Raw genomic sequence first — 19,798 nt, forward strand, 5'->3', positions numbered from 1 at the left:
TATACTGTTTAGCAAAAGACGTGCAGACACATTTTCTCTTTCCCTTGAATACTAAAGTGTGTCCAAACTGTTGCTGAATATATTGACAGATGGATGGGTGACAAATTAAAGGAAAAACCAACGTGAAGCGTCTTAGTGAGGAGTCAGACCATCACAAGCCTCCAGATCAGCTTCAGTCTGAGTCTGTGGAGCTCTATTAGAGAGATGAACACCATCAAATATCCCCTTGTTTATATATACAACCTTTATTTCATCATGTAATCTCATTGAGATCAAAACCTGAGTACAGCAGATAGAAAGAAAAAACAAACATACAGACATAACTGAACAGATCTGAAGATGAAAGTTTATATTATATCATTAGGTGTTATGGAGATGGTGGCGGAGAGCTTTGTCTTACACGCTGGTGTTGAACTGGTTTGAGATCTGCTGATTGGACTCAAACATTTTATTCACATCATTTTCATACTCATCAAACATTCAGGAGCATCTGCATCTGACATGTTTCGCTCTTTCATTCAGGTTTTTCCTCTAATTTGTCCCCCGTCTGTATATTGTGATGAAATTAGTACATTATTTATTCTATATGAATGGTAATATAACAGAAAACATATATACTATTTAAACCTCTGTTTTGTAAATGCACTAACTACTTGAAACAGACCTTACACTTTATGACAGACTATATATTGTATCTAGTGATACTTCTCTATAGCTAGTGGTAACATTTTTGCATTTTTACTACAAATATGATGGAGGTTTACTGCTTCACTGTATGACTGATGCTTGATTTTAGCATCTTGTTGTAATAGTGTAAAAAAAATTAACTGGTATTAATCCTGTACGTAGCCTGACAGGCCAAACGCAGGGCAAAAAACTTGCTTTTACTCAGTAGGTTTCTTGCTGTGAGCACAATAATGATAACTGAACCCAACTCAGATGAACATATTAACATTTTATCAACTCAGATCTTCTTTCATCTGGATTTTGCTGCAGTCGGAGGACAAATTGCAGAGATTTTAGAGAGAAAATCAACTTCAAACTGTAAAAATGAGGAGGACATGTCAGCAGGTCAACATTAACAAGTTGTAACGTTCAAGTAGCTACGAGTCGTCGCCTCGCTGTGTCAGCAGTTTACAGCATTAATGTTTTTAAAGTATTAGTTTTTACACACTAGTCTCCCTGATATTTCCCTTTTTTTTCATAAAATTTCAGACTTTCATACATATTCTACCAGGACTTTTCATTCACTCCTTATATTATATCAATATATTGTTAAATATAGAAATCTTGCTCTCTGGAACAAGTTTGAAATCAAATGAATATCTTCAAGTGTCGTCTGTATTGTGGTTTTTGTTCCTAATTCTTTTTCTTTTGATTTTGATTTTAAGTGCATTTTTCTGTTTGTTTTTCAGTAGCTGCTCATGTTATTCTTGTTTGCTTCATGTTTATTGATTAAATTGTTTTGTATTGGGTAGAACTCTATTACTATATGAATCTTTTCCTTCCTCAGAGCTCCACATGGATCTCACCAACTACTACGAGCTCAAACACCAACCTCACAACCTGCGGCTGCTGCCGGACAGTCTGGGAGGGGCGGGGCTAACCGGGCTGGGAGGGGCGGGGCCAGGGGCGGAGCTAGATGACCGTCTGGCTCTGCCTCCGTCCTCCTGCTCCTCGTCCTCCTCGGTGGCGGCGGTGGGCCGGGCCAGGAGTCCGCTCAGAGCCGCGTCCCGTCAGAGCACATCGTCCGGAGGGGAGGCCGCCGCCATCATGCTGCCGCATCACTTCCTGGACGGAGCCCCGCCCAAAACTGCTGTGATTAGTGGGGCAGATGGACGACTGAGCGACCATCATCTGGAGGAGCTGTACAAGGAGAGGTGAGCGTTTCCAGTAACACACTGCTTCACAAACCATCATAAACTTATAACATTATATTTTAATCTTATCCAGTTATTGAGACGTCAGGAGGAAATAACATGTTCATGGGAGATGAAAAGCAGGTGACGTGATATAATAAAACAAAGGGGAGGGAGGCTCCTAATTCTTGTGTTCAACATAAACTTAATGTTCAACAATATTTACATATTCAGAGATTTTTACATGAAGGAGAAGAAGAAGAAACTGGTTAACAAACACAAGTTATGTCGACTTATGTTATTGACTCCTTGTGAATCCATTTCCTTCCTTATGAAACATTTGCAAAGTCGATTTTAATATTTTCAATCCTGCATTGTTTACATGCATCTTAACTAACCTGCATTCTTCTTCTTCTTCTTCTTCCTCTCCTTTGCTGGCACATTGTTGTGTTTCTTGGCGTTTTTCAGCCACTTGTAGCTCAGCAGAGCAGTATGAAGCCACTGGCAGGAATGTGTATGAGACAAAGAAAACTGGGATCCTCTCGTTCTAGAAACTCTACAGGCCACCTTTAACTGAACTTTCTCTTTTGGAAAGCTCTAATAAGACACAAATTATTATTCCGAGCAGAGTGTTTTATAGGTCTTTAAACATGTCTGGAGGGGATCTTTTACAAAAAGGGGGAAAAGTTTAAATGCAGCCAGTTCTTTAAAAGGTCAAATTCAAGTTAAATAGACAAACCGAAACTCTGTGTTCATTAATAAAAGCCCAATTTCTTCGTTTAGATTCTAATAATCTGTTTTTAGTTATATACTATATGCTTATATTTAATGCACTGTTCTTCTGGCTCTTGTAGATTTGCAGTAAAAGTGATGTTTTTAAATCCAGCAGAATACAGAATCAACGTCTGTTAACACGTCTCCTGTTATTGCACGATCTTTTCTCAAATGTATAAGCAGTGAGGAGACACTCCGCGTCTGTTTGATAAATATAACGTTTGTTTGGAAAAGAACGTGTCACATCTGATCCTGAACAAGCCGTCTGACCCTCCTGAGCCTCCGAGGGACTGTCAGTCTGATTAAGCTGCTCCAGCTAATGTCGGTGTTACCTGTAATGACGGCGGTGAAACAGGCAGCTGATACAGTCTGTGTGTTTCTGTCTGCAGGAACCTCCTGCTGGGGGAGATCGACCGGGAGGAGAGGGAGCGCTGCTGGTATTTCAGCCAGCTGGAGGCGCTGTCGCAGAGACTCGCTCAGCTGCCACGCATCGACACGGTGAGCACACACACACACACATGCACGATTATATACGCAACAGAAATTCCACTTTTTCCCTTCTGTTCTCTTCTTCTGTTGATGTCTGGAGGCAATAAAGAGTCCAAATTACATCAGTGCTTAAGATAACGTCGGTTAGAGCTGTTGCCCTCAGTCTCTCTCAGCACGTCTTCCTATTTTATCTGAAAAATATCAGAAAACATGAAAAATGCTGCTGACCAACAATCCAAAACCCAAAGATTACCTGATCATCATCTCAGCTCACAGTAAAAGTGACGACAGACAGTCAGTCTGACTTCAGCGTGTTCGTGTCGTAGTTTTCTCTGCAGATGGATCTGATCCGTCAGCAGCTGGAGTTCGAGGCCCAGCAGGTCCGATCGGTGATGGAGGAACGCTTCGGCACCAGCGACGAGATGGTTCAGAGGACGCAGGTGAGACTGAGCCTGGCCTCTGATTGGCTGCTCATTTCTCAGCATCAGCCGTGGCGGATAGTTTCATGACACTATTGTTGATGATGAGATTCAACACAGACAGCTGCTGGTGTAAACAGAGCACATCTGGACGAGTCTGAACTCTTTGTGTGTGTGTGTGTGTGTGTGTGTGTGTGTTGCAGATGCGTGTTGCTCGTCTGGAACAGCTGGAGAAGGAGCTGCAGGAGTCCCGAGGGAGTCAGGAGAGTCAGCTACAGGTCGGACATACACACATATACATACTAATGCACACACACACACACATACACACACAAATGTACACAAACAGATGCATCACATAAACTGAAATCCACACACACAACTTCACAGAGATAACAGCTGACAGACTGATTCTAATACAGTTTTTATTACTTTCTTAAACCGGTTTCCATCCAGGAATATGAATTAAAAAGACTGTAGACTGTTCACAGCACATTAAGCTTTGTTTTCAACTGAATTTGTGTCGTTTACAACATCTCTTAACACTCTAACACGTGTAGAAATTGTTCGTAGAAACACTTCTAGCTTCTCAGATCAATCGTTATTGGGAAACAAGGCCCAGGTCTTTATTTGGGACAGGTTTATATTAGAGAACAGGCCTTTACTTCTAACTTCTCCAGATAATACAAACTATTCCTCCATGTTCCAAGATCTCAAGTTACAAATCCAAGATCTGTAATACTGTGTTCGGACTCGTAAACAGTCCACATCAGCTCCTCTGCGAGCCTCATCACCCATAAAATCCTTCTTTGAGACGTTTCCATGCATCGTGGATGAGCTGTGATTTCAGTACAAACACAGCTCTCTCATTCATCTGAATGGGGGCAGCAGCAGCAGCAGAGGTGCCGCCACAGAGGGTTCAGCAAAAAAAATGCAGCATTAGTCCAGCAAAACGTTGAACTGAGCTCAACTTTTGCCACAATGCAACCCGATGTCATCTGGCAAGAAGCTGCGTTGGTCAATCACATACATGCGAGCACACATTCCTGGTGGATGACTTTGTAACATGAATGCCGTGTTTGACTGTTTGCTTCAAGATTAACTTTCCAGAGTTGTAAAATCCTGTGAATATTACAAACACCTGATAAACCATCTGTAGCTCCAACCTGACTTCCTGCACGCACCCACCGCTGCAGCCTCTGTACTGTATTAATGCAGGGTTGTTTTCAGTCTGAACGCTGCCTTACCCTTCACTCCACCTGCAGTCAGTCTTCACTGCAGCAGGCGTTCCCAGTCTAACTCCACCTGACACAGCGACACTGAGCCGTTGTACGCCCACACCCAGAAGCCCGGGTATAGCGGCTCTGTGAAGGTGGAGGTAAAGGTGTGAAGGTGGATCATGGCGTCCCGAGAGACGCAGTAGAAGGACAGAGACCCGGCGCCCCAGTCCAGGTAAACCCCGACTCTGTGAGTGAAGGGTTCGGGTGAGCAGGACCTGAGCCTCTTGTTGTTGTAGCTCGGCGTGTAGCTTCCCTCCGAGCACTCCAGACTCCAGGAGAGGTCATTGCATCCCAGCAGGCAGCTCGCCGCGTCTCCGTCTCTGTAGATGCTGTTGTAGGTGACGCCGATGTCAGCGCCGCCGCTCCACACTACCTCCCAGTACGCTGAGTCCAGCAGCCCCTCCCTGCACAGCAGCTGAGGGCAGCTCTTGAACCGGTCCGGGTGGTCCGAGGGCCGGTGGTCCGACCACACGCGAGTCGCCTTCCTGTTGCCATCACTCAAACGTAGCTCTGAGTTGGCGGTGTTGGGGTCAAAGGTCAGATAACAGGCATCTGAGAGAAAGAATGAAATGTTAAACACGAGCAGAGCGGAGATGAGATGACTCATCGGGAAGTGGTTCTGAGACGTCAAAGACACAATTTCCACCAAAATACAAACAACTTTCTTTACGCTGGATAAACTTTAGTGTACCAGGATTAGAAATTATCTTTAAATTGAACTTGTGATCTTGTGATAATCTGTCTATGATCCATATTACTAACCAAAGTCCGTCTTGTAACATTTATCCCCAAAACCATCTGAACATGAGAGTATCAGTAAAAGTTGTAACTCTATGCAGATGATACTGTAAACAGTATTAAAGAAGCTCAAACTCAGAGGGATTAAATGTAAGATAAAATATTTAAGCAGAGAGAAATCAAATCTATATGAGCTCACGGTCTTTCAGCAGCCACAGGTCTCCATCTGGCTGATCACTGCAAGACAAAAACATCACACAGTTCAATTATAATCATCACACGTAACATTTCACTTTCATAAGGTTTTATCAGATCTGTCTGCAGCGACGCTGTAGTTTAAACTTAATTCCTGTGGTTCGACACACCTCCTGTCGACTTTGTTAGTGTCTCTCAGACAGAAGAGACTGATCCCAGAGGACGGAGAAGATTTGTCTTCTTCTTTCTCTTTGTCCATCTTCTCGTCTTCTCCTGACACCTGAGAGGAGTCGTCACTCCTGTCTTCAGTCCAACATTTCTGCTCAGCTGTAGAGAAACTGGGTTAATATAAAAATATAACACATATAACACAAAGCGTCTGCAGCTTTTCAGCCTTCTTTAGCTCCTGGTTTTGCAGTTTTGTCCGGTTCAAACCCGCTGTACTCTACTGTACTGTACTCTAGAGATTCGCTAGTGAAGAAAGTGGAACATGGAGCAGCTAAAGAGCCAGATACGTTTCTCAGGAGTTGGTGGAGACCAAACCAGAGCTAAAAGGAGAGTGAATGTTGGACTTACATTCAAACATGACTCCAATGGGATGATCATGTTGCTCTGTGTCTGCTGTTTGCTAACATTTTAGCCACAACTCCTTCATAAGATAATAATATGTCAGTTGTTGTGTTTTAAGTTTGTTATGCTGCCACCGAGTATAAATAATAAAAAATAATTAATCTAGCTTTAACCAAAAGTAGAACCCAGAGGAACCTGACAAGTAATCATTGGCAGCTGTTTGCTAACATGTTAATCACCAGGAAACAGAAAGAGTTCTATATGTGCTCTCTCTTAATCACAAACTGATGTTTATATATTATATTTATGTTTATTTGCAGATTAAACAAAGATACAACATGCTAATTAGTGAGTTTCAGAGGTGTTGATGGGTCTATATGTGAACTTTGGACAGAGGCTAGCTGTTTCCTCCTGCTTCCAGTCTTTATGCTAAGCTAAGCTAACCATAAGATTGATCCATGTTTCACTCTCAGAAAGGAAGAGAAAGAAAATTACCAATCAGAACTATTTTGATTTAGCAAGATTTTAATATCATTTAGTGGGCTTTAATATAAAAATAACAGTCTTACCTGTTAATATCTCTTCACTTTTCTGTATTTCAGAGAAGCTCTCAGTTTCGTCCTCAGAGATGTTTACATCCAGCTCACTCTCCTCCAGCTGATTCCGTCCGTCTCGCTTGTTGTTGTTCATTTTCTTGGCGTCAACTGTCTCTGCATTCGGCTCTGAGAGATTTCCCCTAAAACCACCGTCCATTTGTTCCTCGCTCTTTTCTGAAACCATCTTTTTATCCTCTTGGACGTTCTCTGGTCTTCGGACAGTCTTAAAAACTTTGCTCTGATCTTTTCTGAACAGATTCGTAAAGGGTTTGTCTGAGCATTCACTTCTTTCAGCTATCGAGTCTTTTATCTTGACGGCGTTTGAGGAGTCATCGTCCTTTTTGTCTCTCTCCTTTGAAAGGCTGATTCTGAAGATGCTGGAGATGTCGTCTCTAAAGTGACTGAAGTCCTCTTTGAGAAGACTCAGCGGGTTGATCAACTGACTGGTTTTAGCATCTGCAGACTTCATGTCTTTGTCCTTGTTGAAGACGCTGGTCACGTCTTCTTTAAACTGACTTAAGTCCTCTTTCAGAAGATGCAGTGTGCTAGCAGCAGGTTTATTTTCTCTCTGACTTGACGACCGATCCTCATGCGTTGTCTTTGTGTCTTTGTCCTTAAACACATTCAACAACTCTTCTTTAAAGTGGTTTAAATCCTCTTTGAAAAGAGTCAGCGGACTGATTGTTCTCCTCTGCTTCTGATTGACGTTAAGAAGATCTTTCGACTTCACATCTTCATCTGTCGGATCTTTTGGGTCGAATTCGTTGGTCGAGCTGTTCTCATATATTTCAGACTCTTTCTGCTCATCTTCCTGTGAAGGTTCTGTCAGTGATCCGTCGGTCAGGTCGTCCTCAGCAAAACTCATTTTGAGACTCACAAGTTTTGTTGTTTATCTTTGAAATTCTTGCTTTCTTCACTTCATGTTTGCCGTGGTCTTACAGGTTACTTGTAGATGCTGTAAATCCTTTTTGCTTTTTAATTCAGTGTTGGAGACCTGCAGGAAACACACATTTAAACAGTGTTATACTGGTGAACTGGTATTTTCCTGCAGCACACAATCCAGTAATGAATAATCATATTTTTAAAAATCCTAATTTATTACCAGTATTGTATGAATGTCTCAATATGAAGGTCAAACAGGAAACTATGTCGTTCCCAAAATGTCAGTAGTTATTTTGTAAAACGGTCAAATTTAACTTATTCAAACTTTAATATCCAAATAATATTCCACTAGGTGTGTTGGCAAAAAGAATAAAAACAAGGACATTCAGTTACCTACACACGGGTTACAATATTAATTAGAGCTGCAACCATTAGTCCATTAATTGATTAGTTGATCGACAGAAAATAAACTGCTTAAATAAATTGCTAAAATTAACTATTTTCATAATGGATTAATCATTTTGGCTTATTTTGAAAGAAAAAACAAATGTGAATATTTTCTGATTTCTTTAGTCTCGATGACAGTAAACTGAAGATCTTTGTTTGGATAAAACAAGACATTTGAAGACGTCATCTTGAGCTTTTGTAAACATTTTTCATCATTTTCTGACATTTCATAGCCCAACTAATTGAATTAATTGAGAAAATAATAGATAGATTAACTGATACTGAAAATAATCGTTAGTTGCAACACGAATATTAATATCGGAGAGTCAAAATTCTTTTTTCAGTCTAGTAAATATGAATAATAAAGCCAAAGTGCTGAGTCACGTCTTAAAACTGCTGATTTAATCTGACAAACAATCCAAAACCTCAAAGAGATTTAAACAATTTACTAATAATAAAACCTTCAAACCTGGAACCATAAAACATTTAATTAATGATTAATACACTTGGTTGTTCTTGGTCTTTCAATCAACAAATTGGCAAATCTCTTCAGGTCTAATACTGATCTGTATGTGAGTGTCTGCTGTTTAATCTGGTTTCAGATGTTCACACACAGCAGTCAGATACTTACAGTGACGGCCGCCTCGGTCCGCTCGTTAAAACACACGAGGAGAAAACAACGATCAGTCCTCCGTCAGACGGATCAGTGTCCTCTCTGTGATCTCTGAGCGTTTGAAAGGAAGCTCGACATTCTTTCATTCATCTGGTTCATCGCTTCTGGTTCGACCAGTTTGACTCCATATTTGACTCTTGAGTGCAGAGCAGCTGATTGGTTGATGAGTGCAGCAGTCTGGTTGAGACTCGCTGGGTGTCTTTTAGGAGTTAGTTCTGGTTTAAAGTTTGGAGCAGGGTTGTACTGAAACCGCTCATTTTCCTGCCTTGTCCTACAAAAAGTGAAAGTTTTGTTTCAGCAAAAACATCGTACAGGAATTTAATCTAATGAACTAAACTTTTGTCATTAATAATGAGCAAATAAACAGTTGGTTTATAACTCACTATAATGCAGCTGTCAGCAGATATAAGTATTTATTAATGTATTAGTCAACAACTATAACTCCTCCTGTGGACAACCAGAAGTGTTTGCTGCTGTATAAACAGATAATGAGTGATAATATAATACAACACAGCTGTAATAATATAAAATATGTCGTCAATAAACACTTAAAATATCTTAATATCTGCTTATAACTACATTATAGTGTGTTATAGACATTTATTAACTCTTTATGCACTGATTATTAATGATAAATAGGGGGATTTAAAGTAAAGTGTTACCTTATATTGTAATAAATACATTTAAAGTTACTACAAGGAACTTTTAACTGGTTATGAAACAGTCTCATGATGCCTACAAACGAGATGTCAACTAGAGGATTGTATATTTCTATATATTTATTCTTATTATTATATTATTATCCTGTGTTTATATTACATGTAGCATTGTAGCATGAGGAAGGACAGAGACGTTACTGGGACAGGGGAGGACTTTTCTCTTCATTTGATAACGTTAACAGTAAAGTTAGACTTGTTGTCGGCTTCCCGACTCGTTTTTTAAAAAAAAAAAGAGAGAAAAAGATTTTAAACAGATTTGGATGATGATCCAGAAACTCTTTATATTAAACCTGCAGTCCTCCTCCTCCACATCCTCTTCCTCTTCCTCCTCCTCCTCCTCCTCCTCTACTCTCTCTCCGTCTCTCTCTCTCTCTTGGCTCGTTGCTATGCAGAGGCACCAGGCTTTCTCCCCGCCGCTGAGCTGTGCTGTGATTGGCTGTTGCCAGGCTGCAGAGCTGGCACGGAGCGAGCGAGTCTGAGATAAAGAGCGAGGCGGTTCGTCCTTTCTCCGCTCTGATTCCCTCTGAGAATAACAACGAGATGAAATCATCACTGTCAGAGAGGAGAGGAAGGCTTAAAGGCTCAGTTCACCTAAATTATCAGAAACATATTCCCTCATTTCCCTCTCATCCAATCAGATTTATAGATCTCTGCACCTCAGCACAATGGAGGTGACATTATATATTTGGTATATTTCATGTAGTAAACTGACCTGACAATACTGGTACAAGCTGAAACGCGTATCTTTCAGTTTTAGTAGTTTTGAAAGATCATTCTGGTGATTTTCTATATTTTTCTTCATGTTTGGATCCAAACCAACAATAAACTGACCTACTAACAAGTATTGTGTGTGTATCAAAGCTGATATATCTGATTCCTCCGTTGTTGTCCAGAAACTATTATGAAGAGTTTGGTCACGTTAGTTTGTTTAGAAACGGCTCCAAAGACTAATAACAGCATCATGTTTTCAGTCTCTGGAGAGTAGTTCTGTGTAAGGCAGACGCTACTGAGCATGTGCAGGAATGCAGCTTGTTCTGCTGCATATCAGAACCTCTTGAATTTGTGCTACATTATAAAATTCTCTAAGAACTTCAGTAAAAAGTCCAGAGGTTGTGATCTGTAGCACAACTAGCTAGCAAAGCTGTAAACAGCAGTGCTTTCTCACACATGCTCAGTGGCGTCTGCCTTACACAGAACTGCTCTCTGGAGAATGAAAACGTGATGCTGTTATTAACGTTGACTTTGTAAACACTCCAAACCAAGTTTGATCTCATGATCAGCTGCTGCGACCGGCTTCAATTAGCAGAAACTCAGGACAGTTTGATCTCAGCGTCTGCACCCGGAGTCGTGTGGTGGCACCACATCAGTCAAGTCTTTTCAAGTCTGTCTTAATACATTACTGATGTGTTCATCTGTGTGTGGAAATAGGTCGTGGTCACTGTAACAGTTCCTGCTCTCCATACTGACTCTGAAGATATAAGAGGGATCTATCGGTACGGTTCCGAAACTAAAAGTCGCATCAATGTTTCAGACAGATGTCAGTGACTCTCAGTTCTCTCTTCTACAGTTTGGATCAACATGAAACTCGCCTGGTTGAATCATCAGAACAAAAGATGAAGTGTGTTAGAAAATATCTGGTTCTATCTGGTCTGTGGACATAAAGATTTCAGGGTAGAAGTGAACTACGACTCCCAAACTGCAGATTAAAATCAGTTCACTTTTCATTTCTGGGTCACTTTGAGTGAATTCAGAGTTTCTGAACCCGAAACTGTCCTTTAAGTAACCTGGTTTACTGGATGTGGAGCTTTGGCTGTCTGTGTTATGTAGACTGCAGCTGAAAATGTCCTGAGGGTGGCGCTACAGGAAAGGTCAGGAGGACATTTCAATCATTTCTGCTCTGGGCAGCATGAACATCCAGTAAATCTCAGTCATAGTCGGACGTCCTCTGTTCTTACTGACTGGATGAATCCTGACAGTCAGAGGCAGATAAACTGAATTCATCCTCCGCTGCGTCTCCTCTCGCTGTCGTCCATTTTGTCGTCATGTCATGCAGCTCGTTGTGTTTAATGGAGGTTTTGGATCAGAGCCACAGACGGCGAGGATTCAGTCTGTCGAACGCACAAGAAGAAGAGAAATGTTCAGGTTTCCTTTTGTTAACAAGAAGAAGAAGAAGAAAAAAAACAACTTCAGATCAGCCTGTCTGCAGCACACACACACACACACACACACACACACACACACACACACTGTCTTTGTCTGCAGACAGTCTTTGGCGCACTCACACACACATCACACCCCGGGGCGTTGCCATGGTGACGAGATGGAGAAAAGGGGGGATGAAAGCTTTGATACACGACTCTCTGAGGATTTTAGTCTGTGAATCTAAATGGAGCTGAGTGTGTGTGCGTGTGTGTGTGCATGTGTGTGCGTGTGCGTGTGCGTGTGCGTGTGTGCATGTGTGCGTGTGTGTGTGTGTGTGTGTGTGAGGATTAGCAGGCCGGCAGTGAAAAGAACGCTGTGCAGCTAATTCTAGAGGAAATCTTTAGGTTTTACAGGAACTTGAACGTTTCCAGCGGCTGAATTCGATAGAGATGAATCTGCGGTTTGATTATTTCACTCAGTGGAAACAAAAACTTTAGTTTATTTATAGTTATTATAGTTTATTTACTTGCAATGATTGTTTTAAAAAACACGCAAAAAATACTGTAAGTTTTACAAAAGGGTTTCTGCCAGTGGTTTACAAAGACATTTTGCCAAAATAGATCAATAAAATAAATATGAAACACATTAACACAACATACAGAAGAAAATAGAACAAATAACAGCAAATAATTAATGAATAGTAAATTAGTTAGACTAATTAGTCTTTTTCACAAATCATTCAGCACTAAATCCAGTGCTTCATCTCATCACAGAATAATTTAAGTGGAAATAAAAAAATAAAAAAAAACATTTAAAGTTATTTATCACCCTGTATGTTCGTGTCTGTCTGTGTTCTCTGTAAGAAGCAGATTGATAAATTCTGCAGCCGTTAGTCTGAAACAAAACACACAAAAAGCAAAAGTAGGTCAGGTGTTGTTTTCACTTCGCTGGAATTTAACCCAAAAAACAGCTTCAGCTGCTGCTCTGAACGTGCACATTTTAACACACTGGATGGAAAAAAAACAACATATACATCTACATACACACACAAACACACACATATATATAATACAAGAAATACAGAATATTAACCGGTAAAACAGCTGGGAAGCAGCAGCTTTAAGTTAAAATGATTATTTAAAAATAACATCTAACAGTGATGCACCTGAGTGATTAAACAGCCACAAAAACTCACTAGAAGGCTGAAAAAAGTCGCATCACCTCCTCTGTATTTAAATTAATTAATGTAGTTAATTAATTACGTAATTTTATATTTTATTTACAGACATTTCTCCTAAAAATACACAAAAACACATCATCAATCAAACATAATACATCACATTTTAATTGTTTTCATTTGTTTAACATTTTAATATAACATCATAACATTATTTATCATAAAGTATCAAGGAAATTAAAGGTGATTTTAAAAGTAGTGCTTTATTATTTTTGTATATTACCATGATTATCGAAAGCCTGATAACCAATGAAATCATAATTTGTTATGTGGAGTTGAAGAATTTCTGACTGTACAATCAAATATGACACAAAAATGTAGTTTCATGCACTCTGTCAATTCCTACATAATTGTAAATAAAAGACAATATAGTAGATTATCTGTAAAAATCAATCAAGAAACAGTTTACAGATAAATGCCATACTATTAATAATGATAATTATATATATATATATATATATTTATATACATTATAAACTCATGTATGACAGACAGTATATCAAGCAGCACTGATACATAAAACAGATGAAAGTGCAAGTTACAAGAAATAATTTCATATATAAACCAGTAAAAATTCAAATAAAAGAAAAAAGCTCCTGTATGAAATGTAAGTATATATGTGTATATATATATATATATATATATATATATATATATATATGTAGTGTATATAAAAATACTAAAATGACGACACGAGATAAAAGCACAATTAAAACTGCAATGACAATAAAATGAAATAAAACACTATATGCCATCAAATATAATAATATAAAAGGGAAATATAAAAGTGATGCAATAATGTAAAAAAAAGTAGCGTAAAAAGTAAATATTTAAGCTCACAAAACATCATATCCCCTAATCATTGGTCTAATATAATATAACAGTAATATCTAAAGTTCATGACACAGTATATTCTATACTACTCTATTCTACTCAGATACTCAGATATTCTGTTCAGTTCGTCTCCGCCTGAACTGAAGCAGTTCGACGTCCTCACATCCGACCTCACTTTAACCCCGACATCAACAATCAAACACAAACACAAACATCATCCGGAGCCTCATGTCTTCCTCCTCTGTGTGTCTCTGTGCAGCTGTCCGGTGCAGAGAAGCCTCCTGCTGGAGAACCGGAGAACAACACGTCATCAGCTGCAGCTGCAGGAACAGAAGCTGCTGCGGACGGAGGCAGCAAGGTACCGAAATCAATTCATATGAAACATATTCACATTTATGTTACCTTTATTTTACCTGAAAAAGAACCAACTTACCAACATTATCAAACTCTTTGACACATTTTCTCTTTCACAAAATGTTCGTAAACAAGCGTCAATGAAAGTTAAAAATTAAGTTGCAGTTGGAAATAAAGAAATAAATACAGTGGAAATCACTTAGTGATCACGTCTGTCCGGGTCAAACATCACTATAATATAACGAATAATAATAAGGATAATAGAGGTACTGAATTTTATTGACTGTTTCATAATACAGTGCAGCTGTTTCAAACGCATTGTGAGCATTTTTGAGGCAGCAGGTTCTGACTTTTGCCAGCGACAAGTTCCTTCTTTTCCCGGCGGCAGAACAGGCGAAGAGAGCGGTGAATGTTGCTCACTATAAGCAGTTAATACTGTACACATTTAAACACAGCAGAGGGACATGGTTTGGCCTTTATTTAATTTTCTTTTTGTCTTCACAGCTTGAACGAAATGAGTGAATGAATAAATAAATAACTTTTTAAATAAAAGGGTCCAGTCCAATACTAGAGTGACCACGAATAAAATGGGGATTTACAACAAAATCAATCATGAAAATAATCGTTAGTTGCTGTTTTAATTACAGTTATAATCAGTTTTTTTTATTTTCCTTCATTTTTTTATTACATCAACTTTTGTAGTTTTAAATACATGCACATATAAGAAAAAATCTTTTTAAAGTAATAACATAACTTTTACCCCAAATAAATGAGTTTGAGAAAATAACCTGTATTTTATAAAACTACAATTTCCACAATGAAGTTTCAAGTTTCTGCAAGTTGATTTTTGTAGAAATTAACTGTAACCAACAGCTTCAACAGTTAATCTAAAAACCAATGACTGATTTGAAAAATGATGAGCAGTGATGTAAATGTAAACTGGGGGCTTAAAGTGGTAGAATAGTCCTTAAATACTGCAGTTTCTCCAGTAGTACTACAAATGATAATAATGTAATGATGGCTGTAAACCGGTGAATGAGAAAGGTTGTTGACATTTGACCCCTCAGGTGGAGATGGTGTTCTGGCTGCTCTCCATGCTGGCTAACAGAGATAAGGAGGAGATGTCCAGGACTCTGCTGGCCCTGTCCAGCTCCCAGGACAGCTGCATCGCCATGAGAAAGTCCGGCTGTGTCCCCCTGCTGGTCCAGATCCTGCATGAAGCTCCTGGCGGGACTGGAGAGACAGCGGCAGGCGGCACAACGGCAAGCTGCAGTCGTGAGGCAAAGTCCAGGGCGAGCGCCGCTCTGCACAACATCATCTACTCCCAGCAGGATGAGGGCCAGGCCCGCCGGGAGATGAGGGTGCTGCACATGCTGGAGCAGATCCGGACCTACTGCGACAGCGGCTGGGACTGGATCGAGAGCCACACCGAGACGCCGTCACCCGGAGGAACCAAAACCACTGGTGAGTCAAGTTCCCTCTAAACCCAGAGAGCCCAAACCCAACGGTTAGTCAAGTTCCCTCTAAACCTAAACCTCCCTCTAAACTGTAAAGAACCGAAACCCCTGTTCACTACTACAAACATCTGAACTACATCTGAACTCAAAAGAGCCAAAATTACTTGTGAATGAAATAACCTCAGAACCCAGAGAACCCAAAACTTCAAGTGAGTAAAGTTCCTTCTAAGCCCAGAGAACCAAAAACAAGGGGTCATTCCCTATCAACCTAAATTTCCCTCTAAACTCAGAGAACCCAAACACAACAGTGAGTCAAGGTACCCTGAACCTGAAGGAGCCAAAACTACTTGTGAATGAAGTTCCCTGCAAACCCCAGAGAACCAAAACAAACAAGACGTCAAGTTCCCTATAGACCTAAACTTCCCTCTTAACTCAGAGAACCGATAGGGAGTCAAGTTCCCTCTGAATCCAGAGAACCCAAAGAACCCCAAACTACCAGTGAGTCAGGTTCCCCCTGAAACTGAAGGAACCAAAACCACAGATTACTCACTAGTAGTTTTGGCTCCTTCAGGCTCAGATGCAGTTTGACTAAAGTTCCCTCTAAACCTAAAGGAACCAGAGAACCCAAAACCATTAATGATAGTTTCTCCACACCAGAAGGAACTAAAACCACCGCTGAGTAACGTTCCCTCTAAACCTGAGCAAACCAAAACCAGACGTTTACAAAACTGCAAACTTACAGAAGCAGATTTGTGAGACAAGACTTTCTGCAGTGACAGAAAACCACAAGTAAGACAACATAAACTAAAGAAATATTCAGTTTCCTCACCTCTATTTCCTTCTGTTCTTGTTTCTCCTCTGCAGACATTCCTGAGCCTGTCGACCCTCAGATCTGTCAGGCCATGTGCGCCATCATGAAGCTTTCCTTTGAAGAGGAGTACCGACGTGCCATGAACGAATTAGGTTTGTAAAACGCCAAAATGTGCCACTAAAACTTTAACATTTAATCAGGTTCAGCTGCTGAGAGTTTCATGTTGTCTTCTAGGCGGTCTGCAGGTGGTGGCAGATCTGATCCACCTGGACCAGGAAATGTACGGCATGCAGAACGACCCCATCAACATGGCGCTGCGCCGCTACGCAGGAATGGCTGTGACTAACCTCACCTTTGGAGACGTCGTCAACAAGGTACAGAGAGGCTTTTAAATGTAATGTAATTTTTCTCTCCGTGGCCTCATCCCGTTCATGTGCGAGATTTGAAATTTAGGGGATAAGAATTAACCACAAAACCCTGTCAGAAACACGTTACTCTATTTAGCATTTATAATCAGTATATAAACATTTAATAAATTGTTTATAACACATTAATGTAATTGTAAGCAGATAGAAGAAACCTGGATACTGTTATCATAATGGGAATATTAATAACCAGGTTTCTCCTGTTACATGTAAACACCATATCACAAATATGCAATGGTGGAAAGTAACTACTACTTTACTCAAGTACTGAACTTAAGTATAGTTTTGAGGTACTTGTACTTTACTTGAGTATTTCCATGTGATGCTACTTTCTACATTTCAGAGGGAAATATTGTACTTTCTACTCCACTACATTTTTTTGACAGCTTTAGTTACTTTTCAGATGAAGATTTGACACAATGGATAATATAACAAGCTTTTAAAATACAACACATTGTTAAAGATGAAACCAGTGGTTTCCAACCTTTTTGGCTTTTGAGGTCTTACAAAAAGCAGTGTGTAGTCGGGGTCACATTTCACATGTCTATGAGTTGTTAACAGCTCCACCAAATAGTGATTTTTCCCTCTAAACTTCTCACATGCTTTCATTTCAATAAATGTTCAAATGATCCAATATTTCAGCAAAAATCAAAGATTAGAGAAAAAGTCCAAAAACTGAAAACAGATTTGTGTATCAGAACTTTGTTTTTTCTTCTTTCCTCTCCCATTAATCATCTCACCACCCCTCAGATTTATCTGCTGACCCTTTGGAGGGGCCCGACCCCTAGGTTGGGAACCACTGGACTAAACTAGCTAACTGTATATAAAGTAGTGTAAACTAGCTCCACCTCCAGCAGCTACAACAGTAACATGCTGCTCTAACACTGATGCTTCACTATTAATAATCTAATGATGTCATATATAATAATATATCAGTCAGAGGGACCAAACCACTACTTTTACTGCAATACTTTAACTACATCAAGCTCATAATACTTATGTACTTTTACTGCAATACTTTAACTACATCAAGCTCATAATACTTATGTACTTTTACTGCAATACTTTAACTACATCAAGCTCATAATACTTATGTACTTTTACTGTAGTAGGATTTTTCATGCAGGCCTTTTACTTGTAATGGAGTATTTTTACATTGCTGTATTGGTACTTTTACTGTAGTAAAGGATCTGAGTACTTCTTCCACCACTGCTAATATGATCAAAACCAGGATACTGATGTGCATGTAAATGCATTCATTGAGTCATTGATATTTGATGCCTAATTAGCATTTTACAGTTTTATGTGAGAACCAACAACATTGATGTTAGCGTTACCATGTTGTCAGCTTTGGCATTAGTTCTGGCATATTTTGTGTTTGATTGACCAAATATGGTTTGTGTGTTTAACCTCCACCTCGTCCTCCTGCAGGCCACTCTGTGCTCGAAGAAGAGCTGCCTGCAGGCTTTGGTGGCCCAGCTGGGCTCAGACAGCGAGGAGCTGCACCAGGTGGTCTCCAGCATCTTGAGGAATCTGTCCTGGAGGGCCGACATCAGCAGCAAGAAAGTCCTCAGAGACATCGGCTGTGTGTCTGCACTGATGACCTGCGCCCTGCAGGCCACAAAGGTAACAAAAACAAACCAACCCACACAGAGTACATAGAATGATAACAGGGTAAAGGGCTGTATTTTGGTAAGAGAGAAAACAATATCTATTTTGGATCTTGTTGATGTTTTTCTTTATAGAAAATATATGAAATCCTAGTGGCCAGTTGCCTGAAGCATTTTAAGATTTCCTTTTAAGTGTGTATAATATATATTCCTATAACTCGACAGTCTGATGTGTCAGTGTGTAGTGTGTAGTGGTTGTGGCTCGTAGTGATGAACCTACAGAGAATTATCAGAGACTCTGCAGCTCCTCTCGGCTTTATGGAGCTTTATAGTGAGTTTCAGCTCATCGTTTATCTGTCCGGCTCCAACTTTACTGTTCTGGTTCACTCTCAGCGCTCTCACAGCATTGTTTTCAGAGAAAAAGCTGTAAAATGCCACTGTACACTACCTGCTCAGCACCAAACGGCAAACAGACACAGTTAGCTGTAGACTAGCTGGTGAACATAGTGGAGCATTTAGCAGCGAAAGAGCTAGATATTTTCCTCAGGAGTTGGTAGAGAACTAAAAGAGAGTGAATATTGGACTTACATTCACCAGGTGGACAGAAACACGACTCCACATGAATGATAATGTTGTTCCGTAACTGCTGGATGTGGAAATAAGCAACTGTTTGCTAACAAGTTTAACATATCAACTTAAAAGCTGATGATGTGTCAGTGTTGTGTTCACTACTAGTTTCTGCAGAAAACTAGTGGACAAAAAAATAGTTATTGCAGGTTTAAAGAAACAGAGCTGTATATTATCATGTTTTCTTAGTTTTTTATCCTTGGGTTGTTTCTTTTATCCTAAAGAACTCCCTAAAACAATTTAAAGAAACAGTTCACCACCTCTGTTTGTTAGAGGGAGATGGATATCAATATGTCCCAGCAAAAAACTTTGGACAGAAGGTTTGAATTCTGGACAGAGCCAGACTATGGGCTCTTCATGTTAATCCCAGATTGACTCCATGATGTTGAGATCAGGGCTCTGTGGGATCAAACCATCTGTTGCAGGACTCATCATTCTTCTTGTTGCTGAAAATAGTTCTTTATGACTCTAGCTGTATGCTTGGGGTCATTGTCATGTCATGAATACATTTGGGACCCATCAGACACCTCTTTGATGGTATTGCATAATGGATAAGAATCTAAACATCTAGGGTGCCTAAAACTTTGCACAGTACTGTATATATATACATTCATATGTGTGTGCGTGTTAAATAAAAAATAACAATCTAAGACATCCATA

The 19,798-nt window shown here is 39.8% G+C and overlaps 2 protein-coding genes across 2 annotated transcripts in view; one reads left to right on the forward strand and one right to left on the reverse strand.

Annotated features, from left to right (window-relative positions):
- apc2 (APC regulator of WNT signaling pathway 2) overlaps positions 1–19,798 on the forward strand; it is a 47,504-nt gene that overhangs the window by 17,697 nt on the left and 10,009 nt on the right. The window contains exons 4-12 of the mRNA XM_044362214.1: positions 1,514–1,880; positions 3,023–3,131; positions 3,449–3,562; positions 3,745–3,819; positions 14,114–14,212; positions 15,276–15,672; positions 16,530–16,628; positions 16,711–16,850; positions 18,333–18,527. Coding sequence (XP_044218149.1) covers positions 1,514–1,880; positions 3,023–3,131; positions 3,449–3,562; positions 3,745–3,819; positions 14,114–14,212; positions 15,276–15,672; positions 16,530–16,628; positions 16,711–16,850; positions 18,333–18,527 — 1,595 coding nt within the window. The remainder of the gene's footprint in view (positions 1–1,513; positions 1,881–3,022; positions 3,132–3,448; positions 3,563–3,744; positions 3,820–14,113; positions 14,213–15,275; positions 15,673–16,529; positions 16,629–16,710; positions 16,851–18,332; positions 18,528–19,798) is intronic.
- Positions 3,989–9,146, reverse strand: LOC122989383 (myb-like protein X). Its single transcript, XM_044362236.1, has 5 exons — positions 8,881–9,146; positions 6,894–7,914; positions 5,925–6,081; positions 5,759–5,796; positions 3,989–5,373 (listed from the first exon to the last, which is right to left on the reverse strand). The coding sequence occupies exons 2-5, from the start codon at positions 7,783–7,785 to the stop codon at positions 4,814–4,816; spliced, it is 1,647 nt and encodes a 548-aa protein (XP_044218171.1). The 5' UTR covers positions 7,786–7,914; positions 8,881–9,146; the 3' UTR covers positions 3,989–4,813.

This window comes from Thunnus albacares, chromosome 9 (genome assembly GCF_914725855.1).
Source record: "Thunnus albacares chromosome 9, fThuAlb1.1, whole genome shotgun sequence".
NCBI lineage: Eukaryota > Metazoa > Chordata > Actinopteri > Scombriformes > Scombridae > Thunnus > Thunnus albacares.